Source organism: Melanaphis sacchari, unplaced genomic scaffold (genome assembly GCF_002803265.2).
Source record: "Melanaphis sacchari strain LSU unplaced genomic scaffold, SCAv2.0 Contig43_pilon_pilon, whole genome shotgun sequence".
In the NCBI taxonomy this organism is placed as follows: domain Eukaryota; kingdom Metazoa; phylum Arthropoda; class Insecta; order Hemiptera; family Aphididae; genus Melanaphis; species Melanaphis sacchari.
In genome coordinates, this window is record NW_020271284.1 from 3,478,377 (window position 1) to 3,506,334 (window position 27,958).

The following is a 27,958-nucleotide window of genomic DNA, read 5'->3' on the forward strand; positions in this document are numbered from 1 at the left end:
GAAAATGATTCTAAACAAAATATAGTCTACCATACTACTATTAAGTTGTTTGAAAAAACGAGCGCTTTGTATACATTTTTCATCTTTTATTTTCTTCTTAAACTACTGAGAAACGGAAATAAATGTCGTTTACTGTTAACTATAATTTATAATCGATTTTAAATTTATATAGATGGTCTATACCAGGGGTCACCAATTAATATTTTTGAAAGGGCATATTATTAAGAATCTGAAAATATTTTGCGGGCCATACAAATTCGAAGTATATATTTTTAAAATATAATAAGTATTATTTTAAAATTGGATGTAATCAGAACATTATTTTTTTGTTTATTATTTTCTATTGTTTGTAAGGAGATAATAACTATTACAAATATTTGAAAAAATTAAAATTAAAACTAATTATAAATAAAATATAAATGGAAAATTGTTTAGTGGTATTACAAATATTTGAAAAACTTATTCTTTATCTGCAAGTTAGATAAAATTTGTTCGTGAGGTGCCATTTGGTAACCCCTGGTCTATAAAATACGCTTAAAATACCCGTTCTACATAAATCGATGAGATAAAAATTAAATATTTGAAATAAAAATATTGATCATCGTTGTAAAACAAAAGTCGAAAACTCTACTTCAAAATATTGATCAAAGATAATATAAAATGTACAGCAATATTAAAAATAAATTATTTAGCTGATAAAACTACGCAGCTTATAAATTAAATATCAATAGTGTAAACCTAAAAAAATCGTTTACTGGCGACAATTGTATCTACTGTAAGTTTTTTTGATATTAGCAATTACAGTAATAATTTTTATGATGTGTCTATCATTGACTTAAAATACTGGTTCAAATATCGATTGTTGTTAGGACAGAATATCATTAAGATTATTTATTTCGTATTTATAATACTAACTATATTATTGTTATTCTCATGGTTTTTGTCAACAATGTTGAATAATATCATTCTACAAAAATTTACAGAAGTTATGAAACAATTACGAATATTAATTCTATAAATTAATAGCCCACCGGCGCATTGTCCCAACTTAAAGTAATGTTACTCTAAAGGTACTTGTGACATATATTTAGCAATATATTATTATACAATATTATGAATAAGAACAATCGAAATTCATGGGATGCTCGTCGACCGTCATTAGACTGTTGGTGGGAATCAGTCGAAAACCAAAATAACCAAATGCCAGATCAATCGTCTATTTCACCAGAAGCGATACAAAATACAATACAATGGGTCGATCAATCTTTGCAGCGTCCTAAAAAAAATATTACTGGGAAAAAATGTAAAGAACGCTCTGTTAAAAAATCAGTAAGTACCTAATTAAAAGAATTTGAAAATTTTATTGTAAATACCTAATATTGCCACCTACCTAATAAGTAATATTATAAAGTATGGGGTGCAATGCATATAACACAAGATAATAATTACCTTAGAAAACTCAACTTTTTTTTAAATAGTTACAAAACAACATTTTTAGAAAAAAATTGTATTTTTACTATTTTTATCGTTAAATTTTTCAAGTTTTTTACCTTATTCAAGGAAACATACATTTTTAATTTTATATTCTGAAACGGAATATTATTTGGAATATTTCGATATAAATAAATTAAACTTCAGACAAGTAGCTTATTATGACCTTTCCAGTTTTTTTTTTTGGCACTAGGCAATTGTTACGATTTAAAAAAAAAACAAGTGTCAGAAAACATATTATATTAAAAAAAATATTATAATTTCACTCTCTTAATCTATCTTAGTCCGTTAATTATATTTTTTTTCGTTTATAGTATTAATTAATTAAAATTTTTATAAACTGAATAGTGAACCAACATTTTGCGGGTTAACCTACCTTATACCTGCACTATTATTACACTCATCAAAACTTAAAATACACACATATATTTTATATAAATTAAAAACTACTTATCCAAAATTGATTTTAATTTATCAAAGTTCTCCAAAAAGTATTTTGCTTTGGAATTAAGAGCTAAGAATGCAATTTATTATTAAAATGAGTAAAACTTTTTAAAAATGATGATATAATAATTATTTACAGAATAATTATTCTAAGATTATGTAAACCTTAATACGGGTGTTTATCAAAAAATAGATATAGTATAAATTTTTGCTGACTGGTTGATATTATAGATAGTAATAGGTATGGTATTCATAGCATTTGGCGTTAGCAATTGTAAATCACGCTGTTTTATTTTGTATTTATATTTGTATTTTTTTCATTTTTAACTAATATAAAAATTTAGATTGCGATTATTATTTACTTGACAAAAAAATACTTAAAAACAATGTTTTTTATTTTCAGAAAGATGGTTCTTTAATAGATAGTTGTAGGTATTACGATGTAGTGTAATAATTAGGTAGATAACTTTGCTAATGTTATAGAAATATTATATGATATGTACGGAACCCTTAATTATAACTAAGTGAGCCTTAATAACATATAGTTTTCCGGTAGAAAAAAACTGATCCGATACGTGCCTGCATGTCTGATTAAGTTTTATTTAAATTCGTAGTGATACCTTTTTAATCAAGACTTGAAACATTTTTTTATTTTTATTAATGTGACTGATATTGAGACATAAATATTATGTATTTATTTAGCTAGGTATAAAAAGTAAAATATAAGGTAAACCAAATTATTGTAATTTAACATGCTTTAAAATAAACTGAATTAGAACTGAATTCGTGAATAATTTTCGAGTAATAGAATTCCATCATGGTAATATATGTAAATTATGGGTTTCACTTTAGTGTAGATTAAATATACAATAAATATGATTTTGAGGTTTTGATAAATATTGCTATTGTCATAGGAAAATGAACATAAATATGTTGGATAAAAATAATATTACAAACAATTTTTTTCGCACAAAAATTAATTTCAATATAGTCGACATTTCATTTAGTTCATTTTTCAAATTTTATAAAAGCTTTACGAATTGTTTTATTTTTTATTTTTTTGCATTATACGATAAGCATTAATTATTGTTATTAATAAATAAGACCGTTCATAGACGTATTATATCAGTTATCATACGATTTGTAAAATATGACAGCATAGCGTAGGGGAATATAATACTTGTATTGGTGGTTGATTGTGAAATAAAATGATTACGGAAAACAATGAAAGCATTCTAGTGTCATCTCTATATAGTTCGACTCTCATTTGGAAATTTCCATTCATGCTAACTGAAATGTTAAATACAATATGGATTTTGTATGAATATAATTTATGTGTTCACAAAGTAATATGATTTAATAATATAAACTTTTCAACAAAATATTTTTATTCACAGATATGTATTTACATCCATAACACATTGTTTAATATAACTTTGTTAAATTATTTATTTTTAAAACAAAGTTATATTTACAAATATAGTAGTAGGGAGAATTCTATTGTGAATTTCTGAAATAAATACCTATTTTAGATTAATGTTTTTTTCTTTGCTTAAATTAAGTTAAAATTATATGTATAAAACAGTTGTACGTTTTAAAATTAGTTTTCATTTAAAACAAAGTACATCAATATTTTATCTATTTTATATTGAAAAAATTTAGTTTTACAAATATTTTAATATATTCACACCGTTTTGAACATGATTTTGTATAAACGAGTTATTTTTGAAAACACTGGAAATTATACATTATTTATATCTGACGTTATAAGTGGTTGTTATTTTGAAACGGGAAAGCAAATTATTTAAAAAAGTTATAATTTAAGCCTCACTTTTAAGAAAAAGAATTAGTTTTTTTTTATATTTAAAATTTAAATAAAGTATTTGTTGTTTTTCTAAAAGTTGTTAGTGTGTCAAAATTAAGAAATAGTCAATAAATGTTATTTTTAAGATTTTAGTAATGAAAATTTAATTTTCTTAAAATATACTTTTACATTATACTTGAAAATATTGAAGAACTGTCAAGTTCTGACAGTTGTACAAATATTGAAATATGTAACAAAATGTGGCTACCTAAACTAAAGTTTAAATTTAAATTACTAAAAAACAATCTTTTTCAAATTCAATATAATATGTAGGTACATATTATTTACAATACTATATATATATGGAATTTGAAATTGTCTAATGTTCAGTGGCAATCACAATATTATGTTTACACATGTCAATATTGATTATTTAATATAATTAACGACTATTTTAAATACTTAAATGTTTACTGTTGGTTACCTTAACCTAACCTTATCCAGTGTCTTCGTGAAGGTATTATCGTTTAATTTTATCTTAACACGTTATCTTTATTATAAAACCCGGACATACTGTTCATCCATATTTTTACAAAATAATTATAAAACTTAATTAAAAACCACAAAATTTAAATATTCATCAGCATTTTTTATAAAATGTGATTAGTTCTATAATTGTTTTCATTCACTCCTTATATTATGGTTTACTAATAGAACATTTTTATTATATCTTAATTAAACAATATATGCTATACATTCCCTTAATCTTATATGAAACTTGTTTATATTGATTTTATGTTTTCATTCTTTTGGAATTAAAGTTATTTTTTTAATTGTTATAAATCTAATATTTTTGTTATTGTTATTATATTTGTTCAGCTAATGTATCAATATAACAAATAACTATGCTACGTACATTTGTAATATTAAACTACTACTAACTTAGACGTATGTAAGGTAATGGAAATAAATAATAGTGTTAAAATATACATATACGATTAGAAAAAAATAACTATATTATAGTTGAAGTAATTTATTTTGAATTTTTCATTATTTTTTGAGATTACTAAAGGCTTAGGTTAGGTAAATGAAACTTGTTGATTATTTTTATAGTACAGAAAATTGTTGACTGAAAAAAAATACACATAATTGTAAAATCAATATAGCCCTCGTTTATGTATAAGACACTTAAAAAAAAAAAAAAAAATGCAACAATGTAAAACAGGTATAGCTGGTCATAGGTAGTTTAAACACAAATATTTGCTGTCCTTTCTTCATTTAGTTTTTTCGTTGTAGTCTTTTTATAAATACTGTATTGTTATTGTTCATTGTAATTTATTAGGCTAAAATTTTTTTTTAGTTCTTTTTGCTCAAGCTTTTATACTTTTTTTTATTTTTTTTTTTGATGACACAAATTATTCTACAAACAATAATATTTAGTAGACATGAATACCGTCTCTATGAGTACAAACTATAAGGATCTAACTCATATAATTACAAAAGAGTAACCCTCCTCTTACACTGCCACTCTATAGTATACAGCTGAATTAATGTTGGATGGTTCCTAGGTAACCAATGCAATCTTTTGTAGTCCATAAAAGGTAACACATGTTTCGTACTAATGGATAACTGTGATATTTTAATTACTTTAGAGGTTACTAATGTTGTTGTGTCACAATTAATTAGGATGAACAGTTACTTGGTCCAGTTTGGTGGGTTGTAACAATTAAACAACTACGAGACTATGCGTCACATTAACAGTTAGTTTTGTCTTGTTTCAGTGTGAAACTAAATATAATTGCCAATGTAAATTATTGATTTTGTTGAATCCAATTGATATGTACATATCAAGTTTAGACTAGATTTGCAAAGATTATCATAAGTAATTTATTTAATATGTTAATTAATAACCTGTAAATATTTTTGACACTACTTTTCGACAGAAAGAAAATCATAAAAAAATGTTTGTAGTGTAGTATGTCGTTAAGTCAATTTTATGTTGTTACTCGTGTCTTTCTCACTAAAATAATCAAATGCCTTTTTTATTTTTCGATAAATAGGATGCAAGTACTACTTTAATTTAAAAAATAAATATTATACATACTTAAATTGTATATTTTTTTTTTTAATTGAATACATTTACAATATTTTGATAAACATTGTATCAACAAATCTACTACTATAAATCACGCTTAATTAAAATATTATTTTGTACATAACTATAATGAGTAATGATTTATCATCATTTTAAAATGTATTAAATTACAATAATAAGCTAAATGAGAAGATTAGTAGCTATGAATAGAAATTAGTAGTATATTCGTGATTTATTTTGAAATCAAAAACAAAAAAAAAAAATCTCGAAAAAGAGAATACAACTATTAAATATTAATATAAATATACCTAATTGCTTATCAAATACATCTTGTTATAATAATATAGTGGAACTTCAATAAGTAAAAATTCAAGGAAAATGCAATTTTTCGATTTACAAAAGTTTTTGATTTATTAAGTTACGAGTTATTAAGGTTTTAGGAAAAAATTCAAATTAAAAAAGTTTTTAAAATATATGTACATATTATAGTTTTTAACTATTTTATAGCATACAGTATACACATATATTTATATGTACATATAATTAGAGTATGTATTTTTAATATTATTATTTTAAAATTATAATGAAAGATATTGTGATTAAATAGTAAGTATTTTTAAATTACTATAGGTATTATACCTTTACTACACTGTAATTGATCGATCGTACATTTGCAACTAACAATATTGAATGTAGTCACCATAAACCGAATGAAAAACGAGATTAGGTTAGATTATCGATATATATATATATATAAGCCGATTAGACAAATGACTATAAAAATTATCCTTCAGTATCCGTCTATATTCGGAATATAGTATGTTTGAGTTGTCTATAGTTTTTTTTTCAAGTAATTGAGATTCTTGCAAGGAAATAGTATTTATTTCGACTTATCGAGGTTTCCGATTCATCAAAGTTCGACTTATCGAGGTTTTACTGAATTTTTATGTGTATATTGTATATTATATTAATTGTATTACCCAGCATTTACTGTGAACCAATAAAACCGGGATGGGCAATCCTTCTGTGATGATTAGTATGAAGTAATTTTTTTTTTCTAACGTGTAACCAATTGTAAGTAGAAATACTCGAATATACGGTTGTGTTGTTAATATTATTGATAGTAGATAAATCACTCTTAATTAGCTAGTTTAATATTTTTTTTTAAATCTTCTTGGAATTGTCATAATTGGTCAAGTATTTTTTCATTTTATATGTTTTTAATATACCTTCTATACATAAAGACTTATACTTTTTATTAGTTGGGTATGAAATTGTCAAAATTTATATATTTATATAATTTTCATGAGATAGAACTCGACTAATAATATTTGTATAATCCAATTATTTATATATCGTTTTCGTTTTACTTCAGACGAAGTATTCACAACTTTTGATGGTCAAAATAGGTCTAGTATTTTTTTAATATATACACCTCAATCAAATACTTTGCTTTATAAATATTATTTGATAATATAAGATTATTAAATAGCTATTTTTTAATTTCAAATATATATATATATATATATTGAATAACGATATTAATATAAATTACTAAATATTATATAATACAGAAAATTATATCCACTCATAATAACTTTTTTATTTTATGTAATCGATGATCTAAAAAAAAATAATATTTTATTTTCGTGAGCCGAAGTAAAATTCATGTATGAACCATTTTATAATCCATATGGAATGAAAAATGAAGCTAAAAATCTAATCCAAGTCTCAATAAATCTATTGATATATTTTTTATTTAAAACGGTTCAATAGTTCAAATAATTCAGTTATGTTAAGGACAAAGAAAGAAAGATTCATTTATAATACATAGCTAGGTGATTTAAAATGTATGTTACAGCCATTTTATCATACACATATTCATAATAGAGAAAAATGTTTAATATGAAAGTTTTTTTGATTTATAAATATCGGGAATTTTAATATTTTACTGGATATTTCCATTACATTAATAGTCCGCTCATGTAAATTTTAAAAATATTTAATTTATAAACTACTTTTCCAAATTTAGATTTTTATGTTTCGAAAAACACCAAAAATTTTTTTCACGTTACAATTATTGTAAAAAAAGTTTAGCTTCCCATTTGAATATCTAAAATCGACTCTAAAAAAACTTTTTATAAAATATTGTAAAGAAATATAAAAATTACCTTTAGATATTTTTAAATAAAAAAACTTATGTATTAAAATACTTTTCTCTATTACGAATATTTCATAATATATTTACGTATATGATAACAAAGCTATAATATGAATTTTATGTTTGTTTAAGTAAACTATGCTTGAATTAATACATAGACTTAATTTACTAGGAATTATAATATTTATACATTCCTTCATAACACTATTTTGTTAAACTCATCAATAATTAATTCATATATGAGTTTGGTTCGATATATTTCATATAGATTATCCAAACAACACATTAGTGTTATTGTTAACAAACACTAGGTAGTTAATTGAATTATTATTATGTAAAATGTGCATCAATATAATTTCGGTTAATCTGTTAATTGATGGATAATTTTAAATTAATTTATATTTTAAGCAGTTTATACACATATTTTTATTTATTTAGTGATCCATTATCAAAATATTTGTTGAAATGCAAAATATTACTACTATAGGAATAAATTTATAAATTATTAAATGTTAAATGTTCATTACTTTAGAATTTTTCTGAAATCTGCAAAATCAAACCATGCGTATGTATGGAGCTTAAATTAGTAATCAGATCCAACACAAAGAGCTTAACAGATGACGTGTGTAGTTTATACCACCGATGGCTATGTGGACCATTGGCCACCAATTTTAAGTTTCACTATGCGTTGTTAACACTCATTAATCTCCTAAAAACGCTCATAAAAGACTTAAACGGTATATCTGGCAAGCATGATCAACTTGAGTTATTGGTCAAACGCTATGGTGAATGCCGGGGCAAGTATCAGGTATTATTAATGCAGTTGGACCAAGCTAGTATGTCAAGTCTATCGAATGAAAATTGCGTATGATGAGAAACACAAATTTAAATAATAATAAAAAAATATATGTATTAATATCATAATAAAATATTGTTTTTCAACTTGGTAAATTTAATTGTAAATTATGTCAAAATATTATTTCTTAATTTTGTTTTTACTATTTAATAATGGTGAATGTTTTAAAATTTAAGTATAAAAAAAAAAACAAAACAAAAAAAAAAAAACTACAATTTATTAACCATGATGTTGGTTACTTTCGAACAAAATGTTGTTTGAAAGGTCAAAATAATAAAAATTTTACCATGTATTTTTAATATTTTTAATTCTTGACTGTCGTAAGAAAAACTCACAAGAAACTGTGTACTATATTTTTAAGGTTATCTTTCAAAAATTGTACGAGCATAAATTGAAAAAAAAAACTTAATCGACAATTTTAATCCAACCTAATCTAAAGATAAAGAGAGTAAAAATATTAATAAATTTATATTATTTCTAAAAAATACTGGAATAAATATTTGGTGAAAATTTTAAATCCCCACTGTTATTTTTTTATGAAATTTAACATAAATGTAAAAAAGGTAAGCAAGTGGGTACTGATCTTTGACACATTAGGTGTGTTTTAGTAGTTCAATATTATGGGTGTGTTTAATTTGAATTCAATGATACGTCATTAAATACGAAAAACGATTTTTAGCTGTAATGGTTTATCAACGTATATCACCAAGTCATATGTATTATTACTGTAGCTATTTAAGTTCTTTATTTTACTTTAAGTATTTCTTTATAGTAGTTTATTATATAATATTTATCCGAAAATATTATATTTATTATATTATTAGTATTTAATTATTACAATAATATAAATTTATACCATATTATATTAACTTATATGACTTAAAATAAATTTTTGTAAATACTATAAAACAGTAAAATTAGATTCATAGCATAAATATATGACGTATTAAAATAAAAAAATAAATGTTTGTTTTTTTCGATTAGAAAAAAAATACTGGGAAATTTAGTTTTGACCTCTAAAGTATAAACTAAATTAAATTTGCTAAACAAAATAACTCTCAATGATGAAAATAAAATATTTTTTCGTCTACTTATCGTGTACAGAGCAACATACGCACATAAAAAAAAAAACAAAATATATATTTGTAATATCAAAAACATGTAATACTCCGCTCAGAATCTAAAACATTTTGTCGTAAACCTGTGTTCTGAAAATATTTCAGTTTCTCTGCTGATTTTCTTAGTTGTTAACAATTTTTAAGTAAAATATTTTATGTTTCTAACGTTGTTTATCCAAAGTACCAACTAATTTTAATACTAGAAACTACCTTCAAAATTTAATGTAAAATCAAATTCTATGCTCCAAAATGACACGTAAGATACAAAATAAATTCATTTTATTATTGTAAAACCTTAGCCCAGAATTTAAAATATCGACTTATTATTAACTTGACAGCACTAGAATATTTAAACATTATTTAATTGATTTTCTCCAAAGTATAGAGCAAATAAATAAAGTTTACTCAAGCGAAGTTTATAACTGGGAAAATTAAGAACAATTAGTTATTCATTATAATACAAGCTAATTTTTATTTAATAGATAATCCTTATTACACGCGATCTCTAGAATAAAATAAATTGTGTTGGACAATATAATATAATTAATTATATAGCTTATCAGAGCGTTGGAACGATAAAATAATTTAATCACATGTACATAATATAGTACATTAAATTTGCTTCCAATAAGTGATAAGAAATTGCATGTTTGTCTTATCAGGAATAACTAATGTATTCAGAACAAGAAAATAATGTTTGGGTGATTTATAGGAAATATTAAACACCCTAAATGAATTTTAATTGTCTTCAGAGAACTCAAATTTACTTCATACTGTAGTATTTCAATGAAGTGTGTACAACGGCATTATAGGACATTATTATTTTGATTGTTTTATAATTATTAATTAGGTAAGGTTTTTATTTTTATCGACAGACGAATATGTTTTATTCTACTTGCTGCAGGCAAGTTATTTACGTGGATTTTGTATATTATTAGTTATTATCTTAATCACGTATATTTTACCTTATATTGTCACAACACTTTGCTCGGACACATGATGACTGATGAGTATTTATTTTATTGCCAATCAGTAGGTAACCATAGTTATAATAATTACTTTCGAAACATATTTTGTACTTCAATAAATAATGTTATTAATACAATATTTTTTTTAAATTTGGGGATCAATAACTTAGTAAAGTTATGTAGTCAGTTGACTGCATTTTCGACTTACCTTATAAATATCATTTTAAATAAAATAATCTATAACGTATATATTACCAAATGCATATATGGATGTTATTTTCATTGAATAATGTTTTTATAATTTTGAAATAACATTTTCAGACAACTATTAAGGTAGTAATAGCGGGTGTCATTCAACACCATTAATTTAAATTTCGCATAATAAACTGTTTGATCGAATACTTAAATATCCGACTAGGTATTTAAATAATACCTGTTATTACTGTAGTACATAATCTGTATTTTTTTTTATAGTTAATATGAAATAAAGTGAATTTAATTTAATTATTCACATAATTCTATATTCAATAATTTATTTATTGACATATGAACACTGCCGAAAATTATACATAAAAAAAAAGATTGTAACACAAACACACAAACAAAACTATATTTATCAATTTATCATAAAACAATATTTTTTTTTTTTACAAAATACACATTTGCTCAATATATTTCAATGAATCTACATCTACGTATATTCATTTATATTGACTTCATTAAATATATATTTAAATATTTTTGTAAATGGTTTTAAATGTTGAGATGAAACTGTCAGTCAAAATACTGGATACATTTAATAATTTTATTTGTCTAATTACAATTAATTTGATATAGTTTAAAATAGAAAATTAATAATTTGTTACATTAGTAGTCAAATACAAAAACAAAAATTATCATTCATATATTTATTAGGTGTTTGTTTTCATTTTAGTGTTTAACTTTGTATAAATTATCTCTAAAGAATTTTATTTTGGGTAAAAATTTAAATTTAAAAGTTATGAATTATAATGTCCTCAAATAACGAAGATTAATTTATCACTGATTTCAATAGTAAATTAATTACATGTGTTAATAGGTTATCTTTCAAAATAATAAAAATTCTGGCACAGAAAAAATAGTCGATTTAATCAAAAACTAGTTTTTGATTTCGGTTTTATCTATGTCCATGAACTTTTTAAACCATATTTTCTATATTTATTATTTCTGATAATGGTTATTCTAGTTTTGAAAGTTCTATAAAAAAAGTGTCTAGTTTGGGCCTTATAAATTCTAACTCTCTTAACAGGAACAATATTACTATCAATGTATTGAGATATAAATGATAAAATTATGGAGAATTTATCACAGCTTTTCATATATATATAATTTTGGATAATACAATCCAATTAAATATTTGGACAAGAGAAACATTTGTTAAACACAATGTGAAAATACCGTTTGATAATTTTATCCGATTATTTTGGAGTTATTGAGAAGAATATAGCTGTCATTTTCTGAAATATTTTAATCTTGTATCTTTATTTTCCGTTTTATCTAATGCCCGTTTAACTTTGTGTTTGTCGAAGTATACTGTAATTATATAAAAGGTTTGGATAAAAATTTTATTATATTTTCTAGATATTTTTAATAGAATTAATTTGGTAAATAAATGTTACATAATATTATATTTACTTCCATATTTTACTTTTTTCTTTCATTTATTTTCCACCATGGCTATAATTTTTAGATATTGTGATGTCACATATTAATTTTAAATGATAGACTTATAGTACCAATGTAACATACATAGGCTTTTATTAATTTGTAGATTTCCGTTAGATTTTTTCTATGGTTTTTTTTACCAACTACCTATTAAATACGCACCGTACCTATATTATTATTTTTTATAACGTGATTAAATTTTAAGTTTGATTTTAAATTTAAGACTTAAAATATTAAAGTTTTAGTTCTATTTTTATATTTTAATGATTCAAATACTCTTATAAAGTTATGTATTGTATAAATAAAATATTGGCATAGACACTTTACTGATTATATTGTTTTAAACTTAAGATACGTTAGATGGTAAAGCACAAAAGTTTCTTATCTATAATTATTAGTTAGCATAAACTTCCGCTACAGCTCTATTGTTAAAGTTTATACATTTTAAATATTTGAATTAATATACCATTTTGCACGATAGTTAAAGGTATGAAACGTATGTTAAAGGCATAACTACCATGATTAACATGTAACATAATCATCTGATATTAATTTTAATCTTTCTTTAATCTTTACAATAATTAATTTCTAAGATACGTACTAGGTAACGATTATTAATTTGAATAAGTTGCTAACCATTTAAGGTTAATAGAAAAAAACATGGGATACTTATATAATATTATTAAAATTGCAATTAGAAAACCTTCTAATTGCAATTTTATGTACAAATAAATATTAATATTACTAACACAAATATTTACCGAAACTCTAAAAACAAACTTGTAAGTATAAACTATTATAAATAAATATTTTTGTATTAAAAACTTAATCATTATTTTAAAATTGTTACGAAATTATTTTTAAAATATAACAATACTTTTCAATATGATGTTTTAAATAATATCAAAATAAACTTGGGCTTATTTACTAAGAAATATATGTTTATACATTGAGGCTTGTAAAATTATTTACTGTTTACCTACTTATTTATAAATAATTTATAATATTTTTTACAAATAATTCATTATTTATTAGATTTATTGAAAATATTATTTTCTCACTAAAACAATTTAAATTTTTTTTCTAGATTATCTTTATTATGTAAAAAAATAATTTTACATGAATTATTTATTTAAGTTATCCATTTACATTTTTTAAATAATTAACAATCAAATACTGATTACTGTTAAATTTAAAAAACAAAAAATGAATTGATTTGTTTCATAAAGGATATTTAAACAGAGCGAGTTCCTCTATACCAGCAATAATAAAATATCAACAAAATTGAAAAAAATAATAATAATACATTAATTTAAAGGAAAACAAAAAAAAAATTTTCACATAACCTTCGTTGTTGGTCCAAATTTCTTTAAATTCTTTAGTTTCTACCTAGTTGGTTACTTGTTGATAACTTCAATTTCACTTTCGAATGTTTCTGTTTCTCGACAAACCCACAAAAAGCCAACTTTTGTTATATTTTTTTTCATTTTCTTAGGTAAAAACCTTAAACTTCTTAAGGGAAAAATCGTTGAGTATTGAAACTGAAGTTACCACCGAGTTTACTGAGGTCTACTTAGAAATGAAACCTACTTTACTGAAAGAACTTGAAGAAATGTATGTAACATTATCAAAAATATATTGTAAAGAATGTTAAACAATATTTTTTAACCTTCTGTAAATTAATAGAATATTTTTGAACTTTTCTATTTGCTTTTTGGATACCTATTAAAAATATATATAAAGTAGTTCATAGTTAATCGATTAATGCAGTAAAGTAAAAATGATATGTCGGACAAAAAAAGTAAACAATCGACAAACCAAATTATTTTATGCATATTGTAGAAAACTAGGGATTAAGTTAATACACTAAAAAAAAATTAAAAAATATTTTTTTTATAAGTTTCAATTAATAAAAATTTATGGTTTCTAACAAAAATAATCAAAATATATTTATTTAAACCTATTTAACGTTTGTATTATCAATTTTACATATGATTTATGTTCTTATATTATAGATATTACACATATTTTACATTACATAAGTTTAACAATTTGATGTAATAATAAAATAAATAGCAAAAAATAAAAAAAATGTTATATCATTACTTGTAAGATATTGCGACATAACATTATTAATCATAGTTTTGTCTTATGCAAAAAAAAAAATCATTTAGAAAAGTAGATTACGTATAATTGATAGATTATAAATAATATGCAATAAATACCGTTTTTTCAATGAGAACATTTTTATTTAATTTAATATGTTATTTATGGGTTTGTTTTAATTGTATAATATATACATTAAAAAAATAATATTACTTTACCAGTTGATAAAAAAAAAAAAAAAAAAATTGAGTTACATAAAAATTATGTCAATGTTTTAGTAACATAAATATGACTGTCAAATTTAATTACAGTTTAATATTCTATTAATTGTTATTTGTTAGTGGTGTAATACGTTCTGCAAAATAACAAAATGCCACGTTTCAGTTTAGACACAAATTTACCAGCTTCAAAAATTCCTGAAGAATTTTTAGACGAATGCACTAGTATTCTTTCTAATACTCTAGGGAAAAGACGTACAGTAAGTATAATATAACAACCTCTTTTTTAATTTTTAACATTTTTGGATACGCATTTATGCAATATAGTTTTATTTGAGTTATATTATTCATACACTTTAAAAGTATATAGTCTCTATAGTTGTAAAACTAAAATTGTGTTTAGCTCTATTTCTCTATATAATTTGAAAGAAAATCAATTATGAAAGTAATTATATTGATAGGTATTTGAGCTTAAGACAAAAAGACAATGATTCATTTAAATAATATTTCCTTTTTTTAAAATTTAAAATATTACTATATTATTTTTTTAAGTTACATATAAACAAAATTTAAATGACTAAAATGTTATAACTATTATATTAATTACTTACCTATATAACGAATCATGAAAGTAATTTATAATCATATTTATTTAATATTTTAAAATATAATTGACAGTAAACTATTACTTATTTATAGTATTGCATATCAACAGTAAACCCGGGTCTAAAAATGACACTTGGTGGTTCCAATGAACCATGCGGATTTATTCAAGTAACATGTATTGGGAATATAACACCAGAAATTAATAACCAACACATAGGAATTTTGACTGACTATGTAAATAAAGCTATTGGAATTCCGAAAAACAGGTAAGGAATTCAAAGCGATACAATTTTAGGTTCTAAGGGGAAAGATAAATGTATTAATAATAAATATAAATGTTTTTATTTTATTTTGTCTATTATTGTTCCTTATGTCTTTTAGGAGAAGAAAATTGAATTTAAATGGTACTTTTGTCCCCTCGAAAAAAAGTAAAAATTCCTAATAATTTTTAAAGTAATTAGAAAAAATAAGAATTTATATCCAAAATCTATTTTATTTTTTTTTTTGTAACCTAAAAACAGATATTCCTGATTTAAAATTTTCATTTAGTGTTTTTTATGTTTATATTTATTATATATATGATATAATTTAAAAGTATTTTAAATTATTTATTTATAAACATTTGAAATTTTCTAGTTTTTTTAGTATGAATATCGATAAAAAAAATTTTTTACTCATAACAGGTACTTGAAAATAAAATATAAGCTTCTTTCATAATAAGTTATTAGCACAAATATTTATAAATAGTAAAAATATATAAAGACAATTTTTCTTACTAGCATTTAAAATAAATTTTTACATTTTAAGATTTGTTGAAATCACAAACATCTGCAAATAATTACGAAATTATGATTTTATAAATGATTAATTGGAAAACCTGTAAAAGACAATTTTTACAAATAACTTTGATCACTGAATATCAAATAGTGTACTATATTATAGACGGCAATTATTCAATATAATAAATTAAATTTAAGATTATGTATCGATTAATTTAATCGATTTATAATCAACATGAAAATTAAAATTTTTTTTAAATAGATTCTATATTTTAAACTATATCTATGATTTAACATAATATTGATTACTTAATTGTATTTTAATTTTATAACAAATTACGAAAAGTTACTGCAGGAGTTTCATCGTCAACCAATCAATATTACCCAGGAATAAATATATATTATTTTTCTGGTCAAACTGTAATATATTTTTTATGTTTTAAATGTATGTATTCTCAAGAGAATAAAAACAAAAAATATCTGTATCACGATAAAAAAAATCATCCTATATAATATAGTTTATTCTCACGAATTGAATTATGTTTACATAAGGCGTACCGATATAGTTACGTGTTAATTATAGAGCTTGTATAGTTCATGAATCATAAAACAAAATAATATTTAATAGAATGTCAATTCAAGAAAATAAAAATAATTCTAATGCAAATTGTAGTTTAAAACTTCAAATCAATTCCAAAAAAATAAAATACTTTTGAAATTTATTGAATTTTTACTATTATTTTCTAATAATCACGATACTACTGTGAAAGGTTTTTATTTTATTTTATATATACTTTATATTATGTGTATATTTTTTTATACATCAAAAACTATAATTTAACATTAAATAATTACTTAAAAATGTATGTAAATTATTAATTATTATATTTATTTTTTAGGATATTCGTAGATTTACATCCAAATGAACCAGAAACAACCGCTTATCTTGGAACCACCTTCTATCAACTATATTATGTTGAAAAACAAAGACGACTTGTATAAAAAATAAATAATATACTTTAATTGGTATTTTAAAACATTATATTTGTTATTGTTCCGTACAAAGAAATTCAGAAAGCATACTCACTTCTTTTATTTTCTAAAAATATAATTATTCAAATTCCGATTTTTGGAATATTTTAATATACTAAAAGGTCAAATTTTTAAGGATTTATATTTTCTATAATATTTAAATACTATCATTTCAAACCTAATTCATAAAAATAATTAGGATTGCCGTTTTACTGTAAATTAGCAAATAGATATTTTTAACAAAAATTTCATAAAAATAATAAACTCTAATTTATTGGCTTCATAAATGTAAGTTTTTGAAATAAGATCTTTTAGAATACTATCTTAAAAATTCTGAAAATCAAAGTTTTAATACATGTTTTTCTAAAATAACAAATAGGTATATGAGTATACTTTGGGAATTAACCTGTATATGTTTTAAGATATTAAGTTTATTGTCTTTGATTTTCATAATTCATCATATTAAAACTGGTGATATAAGTATAGATAATAGTATAAACTTATAAAATAAATTTAAGAAAATTTATTCAGCAAACTTAGAATTTGTAAAAATTATACACTATATTTTATAGTTGTAGCAATTATAATAACATAATATGTATAAATAATTGTTATATATACAGAAAAATACATAATATTAATTGTTAAAAGATGAAATATAAATTATTTGGTTTAATAATTTTAATTTAATATTACATTTTTTAAACCTTAAAATAAAATGAGTGAATTTTTATTCTTTTTTTGTGTGTTGATATCTACATTTGCTTAAATGTTTCAAATGTAGTTATTCATTTAAAATTTTATTTTGAATGAAAACGTATATATTTTTAATTTAATATTCCAAAGCATAATATTATTCGGAATATTTAAATTTATACAAATTTTATTTATAAAATTTTGAAGAAATTATTTATTCGTAATTACTTATAAGTATTTAAAAAATTTGTATTTAGGGCAATATTAATAAAATTCACCTTTAAATTACAATGTTCTTAAGAATCAAATATAAATATTACTTTTTTTTTTTTTTATTAATAAAATTAACTTGAAAATTAAATAAATAATTAATACTAATATTGCAATAAAATTGATTACAATCAATTCTACTGTTCTGAATTTTGACGTAATCTTGAATAATAAATAAATAAACTGATACTTAGTAAAATAATGTAATCATCAATAAACATAATTAATAGCATTTTATCAATATAATAAAAGTAATTCATTACTCGCATTAATTTATGAACTGAGTGATCCATTTAATGTAAGACACTTATTTTTCAAATACTATTAACGTTTTTAAAAATATTTTTTTTTTTTATATAAAATGTTAAGTATAAAAAACAATAATTTATGAAATTATTATTGTTACCTATAATTTTTTATTCTAAGCAGAATATGTATAAGTAATTGGAGATATAAAAATTAAATTACGGATGAGTAGTTTATAAAATAAATATTTTATGTTTGAATGATTGGAGTAGAAAAACATAGGTACTCAAAAAATGTTTATCCAGTACTCCGATCTTTTAAACTTCATATTATATGAAAAATGCACATGAAATGACAATGGTTTGATTAAATATATTGTATTTTATTTTAACTTAAATATTATAGTACGATATCGAGTAGTCATAGTATATATTCGGACACATTCAGTACACTGTATTAAAATTGAGTATTATAAATCTAACTTCAATTTTTTCAAAACATTTAAAATACATCGTAACTTGTATATATGTATAAATTGTTGGTTTAAAAGTATAATGGATCAATTAAAAAAAAATATATACTTATATATTATAAATACTATTGTAATAATATTTGTTTAGTTAGCATTGTATTATTATTTTAAAATTATTTTAGTTTATAATTATTTTGGAAAGACTTAAGTACCTACGCAAACGGAGAAATATAATCTAGGTTTGGAAGATAAAATACAGATAAATAATGATCAAGACTAAAAATATTGTAGTTATAAAAACCAGATATAAAAAAAGAAGAAATTATTTTTAAGTTCTTATACTTAGACCGGAACCGATTATTTACTTATTTTTATTATAGTTACTTATAAACAATTTTATAAAGGGGAGAAGTATGTTAAACAAATTTGGAACATGAAAGTTCACCTTATAGTAGGTATGTAATATTTGCTAACATATTAATATAACATAATACATATTAATATATTAATATATTAATATTAATTATAACTGAAGTTTTTTTTTTTCAATTAGAACATCTAAATTAATACTTAACAGCCAATCGTTATCATTTATAAGTTATGACATTTATAATTAATAATAATATTACGGATTTAATGAAATTTTGATGGAATAGCAATTAAAATGCTGGTAATAATATTGAACGATCATCATGTCATTATTATGGTAAATTAATAATTTTGAAAAATGAATAAAAAATAATTATAATACCAGTAATTTTGTATAACTATGTCAATAAAATAGTGTCTGTACATGAATTTGCTCACTACTCTGTAAGGTTCAGTGAACTTTATTATAATATTTATTATAAATAGAATATTTTACATAAATATTTCAAATATTATTAAATTGTATAAATATATAGGTACCAATTTTAGTATTTTATTCCTAATATAAATATTTTAATAAATTCACTATTGAACAAATAATTCTTTGAATTTTTAACTATGAATTCATCAATTAAAAAAAAACAAATTCCTACTAAATATTTTTCAATAAAAAAAAAGAAAAATTCTATACTCATTTGAAAAACAGAAGTTTGTATCGCAACAAAACTCTTTTTAAGTAAAAGAAAAATATCAAAAATTTGAAAATATAATCGCAAAACATTTTTCAAAATACGAAAATCTAAATATGAATAAATTTGTTTTTAATTAAACAATAGGGATTAACACAATTAGTGGATTAACTTGCATACATAGAACAGTTGCGGTATTATGCTGACTGAGTAACAACCTGAATTTTATAAAAAAATCATTGTAAGTGTGTCTGTTACCGTTTATGGACGTATCGGCGTCATAATCATTGAACTCAGTGATGGGTTGACAGGTCAGATACGATCATGCGTGAGGATCTTTACTACAAAGATAATTTGTACTATCACAAAATATACAAAAACACACATATTTAAAAAGGGCGATTGTAAATTCTGCCAGAATACAGGTTAAGATAAAAAGATAATAAAAAATCTAATGTAAACTCTGCCAGTTTTTTTTTTTTTTGTTTAGCTGCTCAATGCTCAAATTGCCTCGTACCTTCTAACATTAAATACGTTGACATCTATTGCGATGATATATACTAATGAAGTAATACAAGACTTAGAATATTTACAAATTGTATCATATCATTTTAGTTTACATACACGACATAACTATATATTTTGCATTATTAGGTATAACAATTATTTATTACTTTATTATGATTTAAATATTTAATGTGAACGATATGATATGATAATATAACACTATAATTTTTTTTTTTAAGAACATATTATATTAATTTTATACTACTATTTGATTTTTTCAATGGCAAAGTTTACATGAACTCAATTTTACCTGTTTTTTTTCTTGCGAAGTTTACAGTAAAAAATCGTACTTGTGGCGGAGTTTACATGCGCCCATTAAAAAATAAAAATTCCGATAGCAATAAAATAAATTACCTACCTAAAATTTAATAGTTTTCTAATAAAACTTTAAAAAAATAAAAAAAACATTATAAAATAATATAATATTCTTGTCATATTATTATAAAGGCTCTTTATTTCAGACTATAATAACAAAGAAAATAAATATAGTTTGCACCGTTTGCGGTATTGAATTCACAGTGTGTATTTAAGCTTTCTGCATTATTACTGTTTTATTTACTTCAAAGTCGGCTGCTCATATACTTATTTTACCCAGTTTCCGGTTTTATTGCATGCCGACAAACTATACAGTTTATATTAAACGCCAAAATAATAATATTACTTTGAATTAAAGTTTATCTGTATCAATGAAATTTAATTTCATAAAAAGCTATAAAATTCTATGTTTACAACAAGGGTCTCCAACCTATTTTACGGAGGGCCAAATCTGAAATACATTTTGGCATCACGAGCGAAATTTTTTAAAGGAATAGAGAGATGATGAAATTGAGAATAAAAAAAGATATTTTTTGATTTTAGAAAAATGAATATTATTTTCGATTAAAGATCACCTTAAACATGATAACATAGATAACGCAATCAACAGGATAATCGACAATGATTAACGAAAAACCATTTATTTTATTTTAAGGTTTTATTATTTTCTTTTATTAGTAAATTTTATTGATAAATAATTTTCATCAGCTAACTTGGTGGGCTGGTTTGAAAAGCTGGACGGGTCGTAAGTAGGAGACTCCTGTTATACGAGTACAATACAGAAAAGATATAGCTACTGAGAAAAAGGAATTCATATCGCTACCTTACTTTGTCTTAAATCAGTATTGTAGTTGTTGTTATTAAAAGTGAAATAAAACTAAAATTTATCACATTCATCAAATTATTCTGAATGAAACATAGGAGCTCAAGAGATGCATATTGTGTTTAAATGTTTTTTTATAGTTTCAATAAATATGTATTAACAAAATAATTTTTAATTATTAGATATTAAAAATTAAATTGTTCAATATTTTTTAAGTGATTAATAAAAATATAAGTATAAATATACTATAAACTATTATATGAATATAAACTTCAAATATAACTATTAATTTTTAAACAGTTGATAATAATATATTTATACTTGGATCATAAATGAAACACAATATATAGGTTATAATTTTTTATACGTGTATTATAGGTATGTGTTGTTTTATTTGTGGAATTCGTTGGAAACATTTGTATAATGATGAATTTTTTTGTTTTTATTCGTTTAAAATAATGTAAAATTAAACGAAAATTGAAAATATATATTTAGGTATTTAATTGCAAAATTTTAATTGGTTTTCAACAAAAAGAAAGGTAACTTCAAAAACTTAAAAGGTTTTGATGAAAAACAATACCCTTCACTCTGTTAACACATTTTTTTAGGATACTATAATTAATCAATTTAGAAATTATAATAATAATAATAATAATAGAAAAAAAAGAGTTTAATTTTAAAATTATTATAAACTACCCATTAGTTTAAATCAAAATATATTTTAAATTGTATATTTTATCTGAAGCTAAATAAAATGAGTCCTCGATTTTTCGAAATAATTGTTTCGTTAGGTGAATAGATGTATTAGAATTTTTTCCGTGAACTACCGTATAAGCCATATTTTTGAATTAATAAAATAATTTAATTTTAGATATTTCTGAACGTTTAAAAGATTGTTTAATCTTGGCGTCATTCACTACAAAAACTTTAAATAGTAATTTAAAACTTTAAATTATATACTAAATGTAATATGTATAGTGTTTAGTCACTGGAACAAAATTGAGTTACTATATTACAAAGTTTTATACTGACCAAATCTAATCACTACACTTCGACTTTTTGATTTATTACTAGTCATCGTAAATGACAATACAAAATCAGCTTTACGAATTTTAATCATAATATAATTTTATACCCGTAATACAGTGGCTTAATTTTTCATTTATGCTTAAACTCAGAAACTAATTAACAAACTTATATAATTCAAATTGTTGTCACTTTTAACAACAATGATCAACAAAGCGTTACAAAGGAATAACTAAATCGAATTAATTTTATGACCTCGTAAAGATGTAGATTACACTAATTAGTAAACCATAGTTTTAATTATATTTGTAAATTGAAATTTTGAAAGTTAAAACCATTTATAATTTCAATATTTTGTTTAATATTCTCCTATTAAGGTGTAACAAATTGATAAATTGTTAACGACCATATTATATCAACAGTATGTGATATAAAGGGGGAATAATAATAATTTGCATAAAACTTATAAATAAATTGCTAATGAAAAATTATCAGTATTATCTCATGCAGACTATATAATTACATTATTTTTGGAACAATTGTTGAGGATTTTCGATATTTTTTCTCTCAAAAGTTCGTATTAACTGAAATTAAGTAAATAAATAACATAATATACACTACGAAAAGCTATATAGTTTTAAAAATATCGATCGAACTTATATAAATATAATTTTTTTAGATACATATCAGAAATATAGTTGATATTACTTAATATACTTATCTAATTTTTACTCTTAAATTCTGTTTATAAAATAAAGTCAAAAGTTATCTATTAATTTTATCCCCATTGATGTATCAAAATGTTAAATTATTATAACACAGCATGTATTTTTCAATAATGGCTAATATGTACTTACTTACTCTATAAAACATCATACAATATTTGGAAAGTTTCAGAGATGAAGGATGTGGTTTTGTAAATAAATATTTAGCACTTACCACGAGAAAGTTAGTAATGTTAACATCACTTTATAGTAGCTATTATTTACAACGTCAAATAATAATTAAACAGTTACATAAAACAATGAAAATTTCAACATTCATTCATAAATACTAAAAATTAAAAATTAAAATATGCTGCTTAATATGTGAATTGAAAGATAAAACATTTATTTGTAATATTTAGAGTTAGAGAGGAATTTTAATAAAAGTTATTAGTTCCCAAACACGAAACAGGGTTTCAATTTACTATATTTTGAATTCTTTAATATTTCTTTAACGATAAAAGAAATAATGCATTGCTCGAAGTAATTTCAAATGACCAAGAAATTCTTAATTCATTAGACTGATCTTTGAATAGTCTAGGAATGTCATTTAACTGAAAACTAAAATTCACTACTAGCAAAAAAAGAACTAAATGATAAATATAAATTTAAGAATTTTAAATATCTAATAACCACTTCACAGAGGAAGCAATAATATACATATATAGTGATTTAAAAATATTTTCAATTATATTGCTGCATAAATGTATCTTTTTTTTAAAATTGTGAAGTTAAATGTAAATATATTTATAATTTTAATTAATTTGATTGTGTATGTTAATTTATATTTTAATGAAATTGTTAAGTCTACTATGAATATTGAGTCAATAAAATGTTGGCTAGTTATGTTTTTTTTTTTTTTTATATATATATATAGATTTTTAATATATATATATTTGCAAAACTTATAATAATCATTGAATACTAATATCGTTTGAATTAAACAATATGTGTATTTGAATGTAAATCACTGTTACAAAACACTACATAGAAGCCTAGCACTAAGTTATTTCATTCAAAATTAACTCAATGGGAATTCGTTTAGTGTAGTCAACATACAACAAACAAGTATAACGTCTTAATAATAACCTTTCAGCACATATGAGTCATGTCTTTAGGTACATAATAATATATCCATCACAAACAAACGTAAGTTTATATTTACTTTAAAGCTTTTCCAAAAATGCACAATGCTAAAGTCGTACTAATCTTATATATTACGTTAAATATACGCTACACGCATTTTCTATTAAACAGCAAACTGTGATTTTTCGAAAAAAAAAAAATGTTAATTATTTATTTTTTATCACATAAATTATAAACTTTTGTTTTAATTATACTTTTTATATTATTTTAAAGACATAATGAATTTCTAAAGATAACTTAAATTTCAGTCATTTAATTAATAATAAATATAACACTAATCAGACAAAATCTAATGTATAGATAATTAACTGATATTTTAGATTTTAGAATAATATTAGTGTTATTTAAATACATTAAATTTAAGCTTTAACCCTAAAACAGTAATTATTCTATTTTTTTATACGATTTATGAGTGCAATATATATGCTAAATAAATAATAGCCACTAATTGGGATTTGATATACTTTACAACATTTTACTTCTTGTGTTTATATTTTGTAAAAGTATTTTTTAAATTAATAAGTAATTTAAAATAAAACTTTAAGGATACAAAAGAATTTTTAATGAGCTAACTGAAATAAGTTTAATTGAACATTTGTCTTGTCATATATAGTACCACCCAATAGTCTAGTCAAACATCAATTACAGCTAAGTATAACCTTCATCTGATACATGAAATAATGATGTATACATTTTTATGAAATTATTAAATTAAATCAAATCAAATTACTTAATATTTATAAAAATTACAAAAAAATATTTAATATTATTTTTTTCTATATTAAATAAAAAAAACAAAAATAAAGTTTTAAATGATATTAATTTTACGGAAATTACAATTCATATATCTATGAATAAAAATTAAAGCAATTATACTTTTAAAAAATAAAGATTTAAGCTTTTCTATATCGAGTCAAATACAAAAATATAGTTTGAAACAAAATAATATTATATTCACGAACACCTTTTCAAATATTACCCATTAACATATATTTATTTAAATTTTTGCTGAATTCCAAATAAATTTTCCAGTATCACACATTGAAAAAAATTGGGTAAATGATGTAATATAATTTATACATAAATATAATCTGTAGTAAACGTAGTCAACTAAAAATATAATAAATCAAAACAACGATGCAACGATGACGTGAATTTGTCTTAAAAAAATAATAAATATGCTTTTAAAATACATTTTAATACAAATGTAATATACAATTTTATAATATTCTCAATAATTTTATATTTTTTGATAAAATATAATAAGACATTAATTTATTTTATTATTAAAAATTACTTGACAAAAAATTCGTTTGTCAGTCCATAACGACGGTCTTAACGTACAATCGCTGCTAGTGTTGTTTGTCATACTCATATAAGTAATACAGCATAGTACTTAATAAAAATAAAATTAGCAAAATAAATTATTCTTATTAATTTATTAATTTTTAGTAGAATATTTTATGGTAAATTTTTATAAAATACACTAAAAATGATCTCAAAAATTTTTTCAAATTATTTTATTTAAACATTAATTTTTAAAACTTAATGTTAAATTTTCTTATTATTAAATCGATCAATTTCTAAGATAATTATTTTATTTAATTCAAAGCATAGTTAATTTATTTTGGTTTTGGTTTTTATTAGCTATCCTAAGTAGATGGCCTAATATTTGTGTAAAAGTGAGCATCTATTAAATGTCTTACCGTGAAATAACGTAAGTATTTAAATTTCAAAACGCTTCTAGTTGATACCAATGCAGGTACGCGTAATTTGCTAGTTTGTATATTGATTATTGGAAGATTTACAGTCAGATGACGAAAGTTTATCGTTAATTGACGATCCTATGATGACGAAATATACGTTCCCAAACCTATAATGATAACACATTATTAGTTATGTACATAGAGATATTTAACAGAATTGTTAAATTAAATTTTAAATAACAAATTTTTAAAAAATTAAAAAAATAAATAGTTACTTTAATATGTAGGTAGCTAAAATATAAGACAATACTATGTTTATTGCACAGTGTAATTTATGTTTTTAAATTTTTTGGTAATTTCCTAAGTTTTTAACTTTTTTTGTGTTTTTTTTCTAAAATCTATGTTTGGTTATATTTCTAAATAATAAGTTATAACGAAAAAAAAAAATTATAAAAATGTATCAATTTGTGTAACGAGGGTGTAGAAAATACTCAAAATAACGTGCATAAAAGAGTCATAACAAAAATAATGTAAAAAACAATTTTTATTCCTAGGTTATTTAATATGTGAAATAAATTTATCTTAGAAAGCAATATGTTTTATGACAAACATGTGATTTCTATTTATATCCACACCATAATAAACATTGGTTTTCACATACAGTTATATATTAGTAATAATTTTCCAAAACCTACTTTCAAATTTTTTTTGATTTATATAATATTATTTATACAAAACAAACATCGATTGTCAAAATACCATAAGTTTTTTTTTACAAATACGAAAAATTATCTTTGAATTTATGATGGCATGATTGCAACGCAATTAAAAATAAAACTCGGAAAAAGGAATTTGATATAAAATTGAAAAGATTTTTTTTATTTACACATCGTAAAATCGGATGTATAGACCAAGTAACATATGAAAATGGGAAATCAATAAATAATACCATGTCTGCCACTCACAATGCTTTCAATTTCTGCGTAAGCGAAATAAAAAAAAAAAAAAAACGACAAGAACGAAAATGGGAGCTGAGGAAAAAAACTCTAATAACAGGAAGCAATAAGTATTTTCGACGAAAGATCGATCTTATAGCAGTTGTATAAACTTCCAATCTACCCTTCAAATAATATCGTTTCGAAGATGCTACTGTGCAATTGTTTTTGTGTTTTTTTTGTCTCCAATCCTCTATATCTCTCGCTGCCTCCCTCATTAATTTTCTTGTACAGGAACTATGATATTGCTATTGCTAATTGAATCGTCAGATTTAAAGTTATATATTAAGCTATAATTTACAATAATAATATAAAATGATCACATAATAAATTGTGTAGTTCTTTGGATTTATACCAAATTTTAAAAATCAACTTGATTGATATCGTTTATTTTAATAACTTTTAATTAATGTCTACTTAAAATGAACATAAAAAACTTAAATATTTAGAAAAAAAAATAAGAAATTATTGACTGCATTATTTTTTAAGAAA

At 21.9% G+C, this 27,958-nt stretch overlaps 2 protein-coding genes across 2 annotated transcripts; both read left to right on the plus strand.

The window, feature by feature from the left end:
- Window positions 1-1,113: 1,113 nt before the first annotated feature.
- LOC112597855 lies at window positions 1,114-15,113 on the plus strand. The gene is made up of 4 exons (XM_025344091.1): window positions 1,114-1,329; window positions 8,528-8,860; window positions 14,137-14,255; window positions 15,089-15,113. Exons 1-4 carry the CDS (start codon window positions 1,114-1,116, stop codon window positions 15,111-15,113), a joined length of 693 nt encoding a protein of 230 aa, XP_025199876.1.
- Window positions 15,062-17,387, plus strand: LOC112597792 (macrophage migration inhibitory factor homolog). Its single transcript, XM_025344005.1, has 3 exons — window positions 15,062-15,225; window positions 15,665-15,837; window positions 17,250-17,387. Exons 1-3 carry the CDS (start codon window positions 15,118-15,120, stop codon window positions 17,350-17,352), a joined length of 384 nt encoding a protein of 127 aa, XP_025199790.1. The 5' UTR covers window positions 15,062-15,117; the 3' UTR covers window positions 17,353-17,387.
- The last annotated feature ends 10,571 nt before the right edge of the window (window positions 17,388-27,958 follow it).